Raw genomic sequence first — 16,081 nt, forward strand, 5'->3', positions numbered from 1 at the left:
CTATTGGAAATGGACCACCTGTGAGTTAAATTTTCTAGGCCATGTGGGTAATACTGAAACCACATATTTGCCCCTGGTTTTAAGAGATACTTGTTACAAAAGTTAATTTTTTTTAATTGAAAAAAAAAAAGGTGTTTGTTACAGAAAATTTGGAATATAAAGAAAAACACAAAAGAAGGGGACCTCTCATCTTCTGGGCACAACTGGCAACACGGTACGTCTTCACTCTCTAGTTTGTTCTCTTGAACGACTTCTTTGATGCTTCCCATTTCTGTGTTTTCTCTTCCTGGCACTCTTGTTATTCAGATGGTAGATGCTGAGGTCTCTGGTCCTCTCATTCTCAAATGTATTTTTTTGTCTCAAATCCTCCATCTATCTTTTTGTTTCACTTTACAGGCGACTTCCTTAACTTCTAATTTTTTTTTTTCTCATGTCTATCATGGTTTTAATTTCCCTGAGCTCTCTGCTCCCTAGATGCTAAAAAATTCTTGTTTTATTGTTATGACATCTCTTTCTGGAGATATTAATGATTCTTTTTTCTTGGAAACGTTCTGCTCCCTCAATGATGTTTCACTCGGTAATACTTTTTTTTCTTTGTTTTTACTTGGTATTCATTTTAGAACCTTCTCTTAAATATTCAGTGACCTTGTCTGCCCACTCATCCAATAGGGAAACACTAAAAACCTAATTGAAAGCTCTCTGCATGTTGAGGGCTTGTTGACAATTCTCTACAGGGACCCTGCTGGGTCATTTCATTGAGGAACCTTCTCCAATACCAGTATCTTCAAGTTTCTTCTCTTGGTCTGTTCAGACTTTCTAGAAAAGGCTCTTCTAATCCTTGAAGGGAAGATATAAGGCTGAGAGCCAAGCACAGGAAGATGACTAAAGTGTCAACATTTGGTAATCTTTTACTTAATATCCTGATTTTAGGAGTTTAGCCCCCATCCTCAACGGTGCCTGGGGTCCCTGTGTCCAGAGACCCTCTGTGTTACCCTCCAGAGAATATGCCTCCAGTTCTGGCAGAGTATAGAAGAGACAGTCACCCCTGTGTGAGGAAGGAGGTCAGAACTAGAAGCTCTAACTTCTTAAACAGATTCCTGGCTAATTTTTCTCTTCAGCTTTCTTTCCCCCAATTCCAGAGGTACTTACTTACTTAGCACTACCAATTCTCGACCTTTTTTGAAGGATTCTATGATGTAAACCAGGTGGCCTCTTAGTTTTTTCCCCTGCACAGTCAGCTTCAAAGGCAGCTTTTTTGAGGCACTTAAGACCATTATCCCCTCTCAATTTGCTTTCCAGTCCCCATTGTACTGCTACTATTTCCTCCCCTGCTGCTTTTTATCTTTGCAGCCTTATACTTCAAACAAAACAAAAACACTCTAGTGTTATCTTGGTGAGGTCTCGTGAAAAAGAAGTTTATATATTTAGTCTGCCATCCCTGGGAATCTCAGATTTTTAATTTTCACATATTTTTCTAACTTTTTGAAACATTTGAGATCATGTACATTTCTACATCTTGCTTCTTCATATTTTCAAGAAATCAGGCCCCCAATCTATAATTACTTTTGTTTAGGAAAAAGGACTTTCCCCCCCCCGCCCAACTCAATTTTCTAGAAAATCTTCATCCTTGCTTTCTTTTTCTTTCTTTTTCTTTTCTTTTCTTTTTTTATTCAAGTTAGTTAACACACAGTGTGGTCTTAGCTTGAGGAGCAGAACCCCGTGATTCATCTCTTACATATGACACCCGTGCTCGTCTTAAAAAGTGCCCTCCATAATGTCCATCACCCGTTTAACCCATCCCCACACCCAAAAGCACTACGAGTGACCAAACGTAAAGCCTCATCACTTGACTCATTAGCTCCACCTTGTGGCTTGTAAGGAAAAAGGTAGGCAGACTGCAAAAAAACACAAATAACTGACATTTGAAAAAAGCTATCCTGGAACATTGTTCAAAGTATCTCCAACTCGAAGAAAAACTCTGTCTTTAAAACCAGACTTCTGCATCTACATCTCACAACTCTAATCATGATCACCAATGACCCCCATATTATTGAATACAATGGTCACTATTGATCATGATCCTCCTAAAAACTTTTCTCTTGGCTTCCTCTACTTTTTTTCTTCTGCTACCCTACCAATCCTCTGAGTCTCCTTTTCCACTTGTTCCTCCTCATAATTAGGTACTGGGCCACTAAATATTGTCATGCCTCAGGGCCAGACCTAGACTATTCATATGGAGCTCATCTCACTAGATGGTCTACTCCCCTCCCATGGATTTAAACACCATCTATTCGCAAATGACTCCCAAATTTCTATTCTCACTCTGAATTAAATTCATAACCAATTGCCATGACATCTCTACTTTAATGACTAATAGGCAGTTTTGCACTCAATATGGCCAAAACAACTTGATTCCCAACTGCCCAATCTGTTCTGCCCCGAACTTCCCCATCCCAATGAACGGGAACCACTGTCCACCCAGTCGCTAAAGCCAAAAACCTAGAGGTCATCACCAATCCTTCCTTTTCTTACTTCACATTAATATAGCAGCAAGTCTGGTTGGCCCTTCATTCAAAATCTACCCAAAGCCACCACTGTAGCCCAAGCTCTACCACCACGGTTATCTGCCACATGGCTCCCTGTGACGGTCTCCTGAATGTCTCCTTGCCTCCACTATCATTCCCTACAACCCATTCTCCACATTGTAGCACTAGCTGTCTGCTTCAAGTAAAAATTGTATCCTGTCATTCCCCTGCATAAATCCAAATGCCTTCCCTTTTGTTCCTAAGATTAAAATCCAGACTCTTGCCAACCATGGCCTTTAAGAAGACACTACTATACATGTCCTAGCCCCTACCTATCTCTTTGAACTTGCCTCCTCCCACTTGCTCCCTTGCTCACTGGATTCCACTCACACCGGCCTTTCTGGTCTGCAAAGACCACCAAGGTCATTTCTGCTTTAGGACCTTTGTACCAGCTACTCCTTCTGCCTAAAATGGTCAATTCTCTGGTCCTTGCCCAGCTAACTCCTACATGCTGATTCAAGTCTGCAACTGAGGCCACCTCCTCCATGTGTCTGTTCCTTACCATCCTCTTCTGACCCTCACCCTACCCTTGTCACTCAGCAAGACCTCTGAGATAAGCATGCTCTTTGAGTTGTAGATAAACCCATTTTTTAAAAATAACAAGATATGTGACATACAATCGTTATATAATTATTAATGCTCAAAACTGACATGTCAAATTCAATTAAACATTTTCTGACCACTTTTCTATGAATAAGGCAGTGGGAAATAAGATGGTTCTACCCTAACCTTCTTAAAGCTTCTCCTACCCATGTCCTGGTCATAAGGATGCCAGTACTCAAAAGGCACTGCCCCAAATTTGGTAAGGACTCTAAGATGTTCTCTTCCAGTGTATCACTATCCTAATTATGTTTTACACACAGTCTATAGGATGTGAAATCCCATAGAAGGACTCACCTGCACATATCTTCAGGGTGTTTAACTTGAGTCTTGGACCTGAGGGTAACTTTGGTACCCCTCCCTCTTACACATTGTTCACTCTCTCTCTTCAGCATCTTTGAAATACATGACTTCAACCATCTTTCTAGTACAAGCTGTCCTCATTGTTCACTGAACATTGTTCATCTGTTCCACAGGGCCTGATAACAACCCCACCTTTTCTGTGCTTTCTTTCTACCTCCAAATGGAACAGAACATACCCAGCCACAAGTGCATTTAAAGAGAGACAATTTGAGACTCAGCCTTGAAAAGCTGGAACTGATCTGGTTTGCTTCTTGGCCAATAGTAAAGACACACATACCAGGTGACTGTTCTTGAGAACTGTGGCCATGGAACAGAGTAAAGATTTATCAGTGGGGCTCTATTCCTTCATCTATAAGGTAAACGAGAGACAAGATGATCCCAGAGACCTTTTCAAACTCAGAGAGGAACCTTCACCTTAGCCCCATTAGGAGAGCCTCAATGATCTCCAACATTTTCTTCATGTGGGAATCAGCTGACCCACATGTACTTCAAATTCCTACGGCTCAGGCCCCTGACTCCAAATGATGAGGACGAATTCTCACTTTGATCCACTCAAGACCATCATAGAGAAACAGACTGATGAAACATCACCACACCAAAACCTCCCCGCCAAAACAAAACTGGAAGGACTGTCTCAGTCCTGAAAAACATCCAGTAGTCGATACCAAACACATCGCAGCCAGGCCTCCAGCAAGCTCTCTACTGCATGTTTAGTTTTCATGTTGAATAGCAAAGTCTATCCCACTTACCTCCAAAATCACAAAGTTAGTTTGGAAATGGAATAATATAACTCTCTCAGAGGAATAAAACTCAGCTAAGAAGGGTGTCTGGGTGGCTCAATCGGTTAAGCATCCAACTCTTGATTTGGGCTCAGGTGATGACCTCACGGTTTGTGAGTTCAGGCCGTGCACTGGACTCTGCACTGACAGCACAGAGCCTGCTCACGATTCTCTCTCTCCCTGTCTCCCTGCCCCTCCCCCATGCTTGCTGGCACTCTCTCTTTCAAAACTAAATAAACTTAAAAAAAATCAAGCTAAGAATTCTTGAAGAGCAGCAATATCATGAGACAAACGCAAGGGAGCCACTTAAGACACTTATTCCCTTCTCCCAATGTCCTTAGACTTGGCCACATGAACCTTGACAATCCTTAGGAATTTGAAATAGTTGAGTGTTGGTCTGGCCCTACATGGAGAAAATGCTGGAGGTCATGGACCCATGTAGTCGTGGCATTGTCATCAAGTGACTCCTGTCTTACCCAGACCACTCTGCAGAGACCTTTTCCTGTTGGAAAAAAGGGAGCAGGTGACCTTGTCTCTTTATAACCGGGCTTAGCTTGGCTCACCGACGGGAGAGAGCTAAGGTTTCAGAGACCTCCAGTCAACACTTCCTCCTTCCTCTGCCCTTCCCAAAAAACACTGTATACACTCCCATTCTTCCAGCCTGAGTAACCTGATTATATGTTTTCAGGCTCAGTGAATAAGAAACTCAATACATATGCCTCATACACGGGGTGAAGAAAGAGAGCAAACAAACAAGTGTTTCTTTGATGTAGAACTTCAGTTACTCACATAAGCTTGTATCTCACTATATAATTATATTCTAATAAAGACGCCAGATAAACCTGTGCTAAATGACAAACATGAAATCCTACTTCAAGTACAAATATATATTAAGTACTAACATACTTGCCAAGTGCAAGAACAAAGTAATTTGTATTGTAATATCCCAGGACTGTGTATGCATCAGATTTTCAGTCGAGCAAGGTTAAGGGAGGATTTTTGATGGAGGATGTGTCTATATAAAAGACAAATTCAAAGATACCCCAGGGATTGTAAAATTTTATTTTTGTTTACAAAAACAGATACTATTAACTTTACAAGTAAAGCAAAATATTCTGGCTCATTTTAAGCAAGTCAGGATGTCTTTTTTTTTTTTTTTTGAGATATAATTGACATATAACATCATATAAGTTCCAAGTGTCCAGCATAATGATTGGATATTTGTATATATTGTGAATGTTCCCCACATAAGACTAGTTAATATCCATCACCACAGATGGCTCTAAATTTGTCTTTGATAAGAACTTTAAGATCCACTCTCCTGGCAACTTTCAAATACACAATACCGTATTATTAACGACGGTCACCATGCTCTGCATGACATCCCATGACTTATTTATTACTTATAACTGGAAGTTATAATGAAAGTTAGAATTAAATATGCAATGTGAGGGTCTCAGTAGAAAAAATGCAATAGAGAAAAATGTGTAGGAAATTGATGGAGTCAAGAGCTGTGGTTTTCAGCCTCAGTTCCGATAATTACCAACAAAACTGCCTCAGGCTAATGACCTCACATGTGAGTTTTATCCTTATCATCACCACACCTACCGTCATTTCCACCTTACTGATAAGGAAATTCATATCATTTCCCTGCCCACTGTGAGAGCCAGACCCAATCTTGTCTTTTTAATTAAAGTGTTTGTTTCATTAGCAGTTTTATAGAGAGTATACAAGAGACAGTGAGTCATTCTAGCAGGAATGGTTTCCATTGTCCACAACGTAACATGTATCAAGAGCCTTAAAAGGTTCAGACCTGATGAAACAAAATGGAATGTGGGTAATGGGTATATGGGAGTCTGTCATACTATTCTCTTTGCTTCTATATATGTGCTTGAAATTTTCCATAATAAGGGGTTTTTTAAAAAAATTTTTTAAACTATTTGATTCATTACCTTTTACTCCTCTTCTTAAGGTATAGAATACTTTCATATTGCCATGATCTTTCTGGGTTTCCATTTTTACAACCCAAAGTTGCCTGATGAGTTTCTCTCAAGAGATTCTTGTCAATCCTCTCTTAAAGGGGTGTCCTAGATCTGTCCCAAAGACAAATCAATAAACCAGAGGTCTCCATTGGGAAGGAGGTAGGAGGCTACTTGGGATGTTCAACACAGAGCCAGCCACATGTCCTTTTCTGTTGGTCAGGAAGCCTGACCCTTTTGTCTAACTGATGCCACACTGTAAGAGTCCCTGTAACTATGCTCTCAAACTGGTTTAAGTGCAGGCTGGAGTAGTTACTAGGGTAGGCATTAAAGCATCTGACCCCATCCTTATTTTGCATAGAGAATTTGAGGTTGGAAATCATTTGTCCTCACAGCTCCTCTGTCTTTTCTCATCCCTTGCTGTTAGATCAAAGCCATTCTGATTCTTATTCCATTTGTACATCATCCCCCTCTCCCTTTTTCTTTAAAATCTTCTAAAATCTTATAACTTTCATTCTAAAATTTTGTACTGATATGCTGTGCGTTGGCTCATTTTTCATTTCTTTTGCTGGGCAATCAGCATGCCCCTTTTTTTTTTAATTTTTTTTTTTTACATTTATTTATTTTTGAGAGACAGGGAGAGACAGAACACAAATGGGGGATGGGCAGAGAGAGAAGGAGACACAGAATCTGAAGCAGGCTCCAGGCTCTGAGCTGTCAGCACAGAGCCCGACACGGGGCTCAAACTCACAACCGCAAGATCATGACCTGAGCTAAAGTCAGACCCTCAACCAACTGAGCCACCCAGGTGCCCCCCACCCCCACCTTTTTTTTTTTAATTTTTTTTTTTACAGCATGCCCTTTTAATCTGAAAACTCACATCCTTCAGCTTTGGAAGATCTTCTTGTATTATTTCTTTCATAATTCCCTTCCATCAGTCTTCTCTGTTCTCCCAGTTAGGATTTCTTCTCAGATAAATGTTGAACCTCTGAGATTAATCCTCTATGTCTCTTACTCTTTCACATTTTCAGTATTTTCACATTTTTGTTCTACTTTCCAACTACTTGGTTTCCTTATTTTACTTTCCAAGATTTCCTCAACCTCATTTTTCGACTTTACTCCTCAATTGCATCTCAGCAAGTCAGATTTTAGTTTCCAAGAGCTCTAATTATCCAATTATTCTTTTTCCATAGCATCCTGTTCTTGTTTAGTAGATGTTATACCTCCACGAACTCTCAGAGAACATTAAGAGTTTCTTCCACACTCTTTTCCTTCATTTAATTCACATCCTTGTTTCGCCACGAGTTCTATTTATATGTCTATGAGGTCAGTCCATATGTGTGATCCTACCCACCCATGAAGAAGGAAAACTACACTACGTGTGAATAGGCAATAGTTACTTTTTGAAAATGACTAAAACAAGGAACTTACTTAAGTGCACGAGAAGTGAGCATGCTTACCTTCATAGAGTCAGAGTATAAAATATATTCCCTGAGCACAGGTAGAAAGTCTTCTGTCATGTCATCCGTTAGCTCTTCCAAGGCCGTTGAGCAGTTGCCAATGCAAGCTGAAACGCCCTCCAGGGGCTCAGCTAGCTCCCCTTCTAACGCACTCCACGTGGAGTACACAGGCCCGTATTCTCTCAGCTCTACAAGGTACTCTGAAGGGGAAAAAGAAACTAATTAAGCCTTGGCTGGTAATTAAGACAATCACTGGTATCACTGGTATTACTGACTCAGTAACAAGAACTCCTTATAGTCAGATGTATTTCCTTGGCCATTCACTGACCTGAATGTGCTCTCCTTTAAACACAACATTGTTTATAATTTTTTTAATCTCTAAACACCCATCTTATAGTTAATATCATAACATCACCTGACTTTACCCCATAATGGGAATGCCATGACTCTGGATAATGGGGACCACAGTGCTTTCTGGGGGAAGTGGTAGGAGCTACATCCACCAACTATCTTCAAAAATAACCACTCACCTACTCATAGAGTGAAGACAGATTTTTAGCAGCAATGGGGACAGAGTTTCACATAGGTTTAGGGGGATGTTTTTAAAGGAAAGAAAAACCAGTCACAATGGAAAAATAATGGGATTTTAGGAAGTATTTTGATATGGATGTGGTCTTACGTAGGCAGAATTACTCTCACTCAGAGGTAACCCCAACACCTTCGTCCCATCAGAATTTATTCCACATGCTCCTTAGATGTGGATGGTACCAAAAGCTATCTCTAGCACCTGCAGGCCATAATACCACCAGTGGGTAGAGGATAATGAAAGTACAGGGAACAAGGGGAAATGTCAATTTACTCTCAGAAAGAAAATCTAGCCCATCATTTGTCACCAGGATTCTTGCCTTTAAAGCAAAACGTTGCCATTTTTTAGTAACCAGTGGATGGCTGCTGCTGGAGAATTCTTTTCAATATGTGTCAGATCTTGGGCCAGCATGATTGTCAACACTGGTCTGATCTCTCTGGCCTCCACATGTGTGAGAAGACAAAAGGTCCTAACATTCTGGGATACAGAGAAGCAGGTGACCACAAGAGGGCTGGGGAGAAAGTGGTGGTAACAACTTGGTAGGTTAAAGAAAGGTCTGACAAGTCCCCAGGTCAGGAAGAGTGGGTCTGAAATGAAGCAGGGGTAGGGCAGGTGAGTCAATTTCAAGTTGAAGGCTCATGAGGATCATAACTTTGGCAAACACAGGTCTCAAGGCTGTCCTTTTGAACCATCTTTCTGGCAGAAAAGGTACCAAAGTTTTGCTTTTTAAATTATCATTCCTATGAATGAAGGGAAGTTGAGTCAATGTCTCCACTTTTAAAGCTAAAGTTGAGAGAGAAAGAGAGTCATGGAAAAGCCTGGAAGCTCAGAAGTGGCTGTCTGCCACGAAAGCAAACACAAGGCTGAAGAGCAGGGCAAAGGATGGAGCGCAAAATTATAGTCTGGTCACAACGACCTCCTCTGCTCCCTGTATTTATTTATTAGTTTTAGAAGTGAAGCACGGCCTCGTTCTGTCGTGCCAGTATTTCTGCAGTTTGATTCTGCTGAGCACACACGAATGCGCACACGCACCCTGGGCACGACCAAGATCTCGACAAAGGGCTCACCTATTTCTTCTTTGATGATCCGCTGGGCTATTCGATCAATGGTTCCCAGTTTGAGTGCAAAGGTATCTAAGTAGTCGCCTATGGCTGCAAACTCCAGAGGTCGACTCCTCAGCTTGTAGCCTCCGGTGACGTGCTTGACGGACTCGCCCACTCTAGACAGCAATGCCATCCCCTGCCTCTTGTAGGCGTTCAGGTCCTAAGGGTGACATGTTAACAGACAAACTCAGTCACTCCCACAGCCAGGATTCGGTGAACCAACTCCTTTAGGTGGTTTCTTCTTGGACGTGGAAGACTCCGGAAACAAGGACCCGAGTTAGAGGACTGACCACGTACATAGCAGTACTCCTCCCCTTGCCATTGGAAACACCAAGCACACAGGTGTGTGCTTTCAGCAGAGCACCTGAGCATGCTGTCCTTCAAACTCAACACTGTTTGTAACACGATTCTTTTAACGTCCCTGACAGAAGAAGATGAAGATGAAGAAGACAACGAACTCAAAGATGAAGAAGAAGTCTCTTTCTCCCATACAAAATATCCTAAGTCATCTTTAGGAACAAATTCTAGAGCTGAAATTCATTCCATTCATTTATTTATATCTCAATCAAAGCCATATAAAGAAAGGAGGGAGAAGAGGGTGAGCGCAGGAAACAGCGACAGAAAAAGCAGTGCAAGAAAATCCAAGCCAAGGATCGATGTTGTAAACAACAAAACATTTTAGGGCAAAACGGGAAATACATTGAGCTACATAATCTACTGTATCTAAATTTAAAGAGCATATTAATCTATCAGGTCAAATAAACTTCCTATCATCAAACTCCAAGAGGAATCTGTAGCATCTCCAGATTGTTCTATGTCATGCCTTCAAAAATGGTTTCATGGGGCACCTAATGGCTCACTCGGTTGAGCATCCAACTCTTGGTTTTGGCTTAGGTCATGATCCCAGGGTCATGATCCCAGGGTCATGATGAGCATGGAGCCTGTTTAAGATTCATTCTCTCTCTCTCTCCCTCTCCCTCTCTCTCTCCCTCCCCCCTTGCTCTCTCTTCCCACCCCAGCCCTCCCTCACTTGTGTGTGCAGGTGCTCACTCTCTAAAAAAAATTTTTTTAATGGTTTTACAGAAGATCAGATGTCTGTTCCTTATATCCACCCTCAATACAAACAGAAAAGTAATTCCCAGTCCTAGTAGGGCATGTCTACAGGGAGATAAGGGAACATAGCACAAGGCCATTGCTTTCTGGTCACCTCGTCTGATTTAGGGATAGAGCAGACAACAGGGAATAGCGGTTAACACAGCTGTCCTCCCATGTGACAACACACAATCACACACAATCACAGATTCCGATCTTCATAAGTGTCTGAAGTATAGTCTGCTCCTTCTTCTTTATGCAGCCAAAGCCTTCACTTTTGCTCTTGATCCCACTCTTTCCTAGCTAGACTTCGCCCACAAGCAAGGCTCCCGCCCCATCGGCCACTCCCTCTCCTGTTTGTATCTTCAACTTCTAATCCTTGAGTCTGTAAAATACGCCAGGGCTCACCCATCTTCAAAAAGGCAGCAATTTCCTCCTCCACACACCCCCGTCCAGTCTCTCCTCTTCCTTTTGAAGTCAGGCTACCTGAGAGAATGTTCTTCTAAAGACTCCATCTCCCCTTCCAACCTCAGATACTCTAGACGAAAAACATCCCTGCAGACACCAGGTTTTCACAAGATTGTAACTGAAGCCTGGCAGTTCTTGGCATTGCTTCTACAATATTTTTTGGAGTGGGGCTAGATCCAAAAGGGCTCGGTGGACTGCAGAAGCTCTATTTCAAGTAGAGGCTTAAAAGAGAACCCCCAGTTAACCAAGTCAATTCATATATAGAATGAAGCTATTTAGTAGCACCTGACTGCTGCACACCTTCTGCCAAAGATGAAAAATACTTATTCGAACACGCTTGATACTGAGCATCTCCTCTACCCTCTCCGAGCATTACTGGCTTCTTTGTAATGACACTTCCGGTTTGCGACAAGATCGGGTCATCCCAAGAAAGAGGAATACCTCTTTCTTCGCTGTGACAGAACATGTAAAGGGTTTGCCTAAGAACAAGACCAAGGGAGGAGGGCACTTGTTGGGATGAGCACTGGGTGTTGTAGGTAAGTGATGAGTCACGAGAATCTACCTCCAAAAGCAAGAGCACACTGTATACAACGCATGTTAGCTAACTTGACGACAAATTATAAAAAAAAACCGAAAAACAAAAAAACAAGACAAAGGTTTTCAAGGTGTGTTAAAAGGTGGAGACAAGAGAGGGGGAGATGGGGAGTCACTGTAGTTTCATGTCACACAGTGCAGTACACTGTTTCAGGCTCACAAGATGAATAGTCGTGTAAGTGTGTGAATATACTTAACGCCACTGAAATGTGCATTTTTTAAAATGGTTAGGGTGGTAAATTTTAGATGTATTTTACCACAATCAAAAAGAAAGAAAAGAAAAGATGGGGGTATTTGGTACATTTAATTCAGCAAGTAGAACTGAATGAGGGTTAGAATTGGTTGTTTTAGAGCCAATGCTCTGCATTCGCTTGCGTGAAGCTGGATTTTGATTAAGACACTGAAGGACTTTTTTTTTTTTTTACATCACCTTTCATACTGAATACCATCCACCACACACAAATCTTTCCACTTTATTTTTCACATAGATTCCTAACGACCCACGGTCCGTGCACTCTCTCCCATTGTCTCTCTGTTCAGTAAAGATGACCAAGACTGAGGCCTGCCTGAACAACGACCTGATACGTGGGTGAGGCACTGAGCTGCATGTGTGGAGAACAGGATGGATTTCACTCTGCATATGAGCTGAAAGAACTATATTCGAGGATCTGTTCACCAGGAAATACTTATTTTGAAACAGAACATGGGTTTGACATGGGCGGTGGGGGACAGGCCTCTGGGAAAAAAGAGAAGATGAATGGGCATGTCATCAATGAGGCGAAAAAATGTCAACTGAGGTTTAAAAAAAAAATACTAAAGGACTTTGTCATGTGGTTTCCATTGTCTGGAGAATGGCACCCTCTCTAAAATCTTTAAAATTGACTGACTTTAAAATATTTCTCAATTTTGCCATTTTGAGAAAGAAAACTGGGAATCCTGGAGCCTCAACACCCTTGCCAACATGAAACAAACTACCTGTGGCCTGAGTTTGGGAATATGATTCACGAAAGTAAACAGATGGGGCCGCGAGGAGCTGGCATGAGAGTGTGAGCCTGAGATCCCATTTCTGTAGACATTGAGGGCAGAGTGTGTCAGACTTCCTGCCAGTTCTGCCAACCGGAAGTGCACAGAGAAGCCAGTGAATGACCAACCTGGGTGTGAACACACAGAATCCGGCAACTATGTGGGACCCAAATGTTTCTCTGGCAAATGCTTGGAAAATGCCCACCCAATAGGAATTTGGCTGCGGGCAAGCAACACTGAACTAGTCTTTGTCAGGCAGTCTGATTTAGAGCGGAAGTTCGGCCTCTGGGGCCTTAAAGACCTAATTTTAAATCCCAAGTGATGCCACTTGAATATGTACCAATTCCCTGAACTTCAGTTTCCTTATCAGTAGAATGAGAGGTTGAGTAACCTCTCACAGGGTTCCTGTGAAGAACATCTTTATCAAACACTCATTAGATGTTCTTTCCTTCAGGGCCCACTTGTTGGTCAGAATGGCCTCACCTATTGAAATGCCAAGAAGAATTCAAGGAAACACTTATCTTTGTTTAGGCAAGTGAAAATACTTCCTCTCTGCTGCAGTGGGGGTGTTTCTCCTGAATTCTAACATGGAAACCAGGATGATGCAAATGGACACCAAAAACATAGAGGAATTTGATGAGATCCACTATAGTGGCCCATTCCCAAAGGTGGTTTGTGAGAGAGCAAAGCAGCTTTTAAGAAAGAGCCCAAAGAGGGGCACCTAGGAGACTCAGTCAGTTACGCATCTGACTCTTGACTTCAGCTCAGGTCATGATCTCATGGTTCTGGAGATCAAGCCCAGTATCGGGCTCTGTGCTGATGGTGTGAGGCCTACTTGGGATTCTCTCTCTCCTTCTCCCCCTGCCCCACCCCCTCTTCTGCATGCTCTCTCTCTCTCTCTCTCTCAAAATAAATAAACTCAAGAAAAAAAAGAGCCCAAAGAATGCTAATTTGGGGGAGGAATATGAAAAATTCTGTTCTTACCTTAGCAGTAAGGAAAACATTAAAGTGTTCATTGAAAGAGAGCACAGGATGATCTGTAATTCTTTTTAGGAATTTATCCAAAGCTTTTCTTCTGGTCTCCACAAACTCTTCTGAAAAACGATCTACAACACCCTTCACCACAAACTTCTCAGGAAGCGGCTATGAAGACAGGAAGAAAAATATTCAGAGTAATTGATAAGACCGTGGAAAGAAAAACCACAGGCTAGCAAATAATTCTTGGGACTCATTTGTCCAAGAACATATTCCTTATTCAGTTGGCTCTTTAGGTAGGCATCAACAGAAACATTTCTGAAACACAGAGATGTAGTAAATCACAACTATCCTTCTCAGTTTTAGAACTCAAGAAGTAAAATGCTAGAGAATAGTCCCTGGAATACAGCAAACAGTCAGTCAATATTTATCCAGTAAATCCAGTCATGCTCGCTTCAGCAGCACATACCCTAAAATTGGAACAATACAGAGGTTAGCATGGCCTTTGCACTAGGATGACAGTAAATCCGATAGTATGGCTATCTACACATTGCTTAACACACAGGGGGTACGACGAGTGAGTCAGGGCCGGAAAGATGGTCTAAGGAGAGAAGGCAGACAATATCAATCACACAAAAATTTATTTAAATATATTTAAATATATTATTTTAATTAAATATATTTCGATTCTATTCCCAGTTCAAGGGGTAAAAGAACTTGATGAATGTGAAATAAGTACATTAGGCAAACCCTTGTAGCTAAAAAATACCTTTTCTAAGCCAATCTTTTGTGTAGGTGTATGCTTGAAAGTTCTTCTTTTTTTTTTTTAATATATGAAATTTATTGTCAAATTGATTTCCATATAACACTCAGTGCTCATCCCAAAAGGTGCCCTCTTCAATACCCATCACTTCCCCTCCCCTCCCTCCCACCCCCCATCAACCCTCAGTTTGTTCTCAGTTTTTAAGAGTCTCTTATGCTTTGGCTCTCTCCCACTCTAAGCTCTTTTTTTTTTCTCTTCCCCTCCCCCATGGGTTTCTGTTAAGTTTTTCAGGATCCACATAAGAGTGAAAACATGGTATCTGTCTTTCTCTGTATGGCTTATGTCACTTAGCATAACACTCTCCAGTTCCATCCACGTTGCTACAAAGGCCATATTTCATTCTTTCTCATTGCCACGTAGAACTCCATTGTGTATATAAACCACAATTTCTTTATCCATTCATCAGTTGATGGACATTTAGGCTCTTTCCATAATTTGGCTATTGTTGAAAGCACTGCTATAAACTTGGGGGTACATATGCCCCTATGCATCAGCACTCCTGTATCCCTTGGGTAAATTCCTAGCAGTGCTATTGCTGGGTCATAGGGTAGGTCTATTTTTAATTTTTTGAGGAACCTCCACACTGTTTTCCAGAGTGGCTGGACCTGAATGTGAGACAGGAAACCATCAAAACCCTAGAGGAGAAAGCAGGAAAAGACCTCTCTGACCTCAGCCACAGCAATTTCTTACTTGACACATCCCCAAAGGCAAGGGAATTAAAAGCAAAAATGAACTACTGGGACCTCATGAAGATAAAAAGCTTCTGCACAGCAAAGAAAAGTCTTAAAAATGTAATTTCCTGGGGTGCCTGGGTAGCTCAGTTGGTTAAGCGGCTGACTTCGGCTCAAGTAATGATCTCACAGTTTGTGTGTTTGAGCCCTGCGTTGGGCTCTGTGCTAACAGCTCAGAGCCTGGAGCCTGCTTCGGATTCTGTCTGTCTGTCTCTCTCTCTGCCCCTCCCCCACTCATGCTCTGTCTCCTTCTCTTTCTCTCAAAAAATAAATAAATGTTAAAAAAATTTTTTTAATGTAATTTCAGTTGCTCTTACCCAAACAAATTTCTCTGTAATATTTACTTTGAGCCAATATTGTGGGCAATTTAAACCTACCTGGCTACTGAGGGATCTTTGAGCTTTGACCTATTCCCATAGTAGCTTGATTAAATGCTTGATTAAAAGGCCTTTCTTGTTACTGCAGTCACAGGGAGACTGCATGTCTGCTAGTGTGCAATATGAAAATGTTTGGGGTATGAAATATTAAAAGGACGTTTGCATTAAAAATTGGGCAAAAGATTGGTAGACATTTTTTTCAAAGAAGACCTACAAATGGCCAACAAGCACTTGAAAAGATACTCACATCATTATTCATTAGGGGAATACAAATCAAAACCACAGTGAGATACCATTTCACACCCATGAGAATGGTCATAATAAGGGAGGGAAGGAAGGAAAAACAGCAAAACAAAGAAAAGAACAATGTTGGTGAGGATTTGGAAAAACCGGAACAAGCATTTACGTCCACAACCCCCTTCAGCCCCATATTCTGACCATATAGTTTTTTTTTTTCTTTTAAATTATAAACCCTCAGGGCACCTGGGTGGCTCAGTCAGTTAAGCATCTGACTCTTGATCTCGGCTCAGGTCATGATCTTAC

General features: G+C 41.5%; 1 protein-coding gene and 1 non-coding gene across 6 annotated transcripts in view; one reads left to right on the forward strand and one right to left on the reverse strand.

Annotated features, from left to right (window-relative positions):
• Positions 1-16,081, reverse strand: part of SNX30 (sorting nexin family member 30) — a 116,219-nt gene that overhangs the window by 23,788 nt on the left and 76,350 nt on the right. For all 5 annotated transcript variants that reach the window (XM_053204780.1, XM_053204782.1, XM_053204781.1 and 2 more), the window contains exons 4-6: positions 13,617-13,775; positions 9,420-9,615; positions 7,767-7,966 (exon numbers count right to left, since the gene is read on the reverse strand). In XM_053204780.1, the coding sequence (XP_053060755.1) occupies positions 7,767-7,966; positions 9,420-9,615; positions 13,617-13,775 (555 nt within the window). The remainder of the gene's footprint in view (positions 1-7,766; positions 7,967-9,419; positions 9,616-13,616; positions 13,776-16,081) is intronic.
• On the forward strand, positions 14,054-14,158 carry LOC113592926 (U6 spliceosomal RNA). The gene has a single exon (XR_003412928.1). It is a non-coding gene; the product is annotated as a U6 spliceosomal RNA (small nuclear RNA).

Source organism: Acinonyx jubatus, chromosome D4 (genome assembly GCF_027475565.1).
Source record: "Acinonyx jubatus isolate Ajub_Pintada_27869175 chromosome D4, VMU_Ajub_asm_v1.0, whole genome shotgun sequence".
Taxonomy (NCBI): Eukaryota; Metazoa; Chordata; class Mammalia; order Carnivora; family Felidae; genus Acinonyx; species Acinonyx jubatus.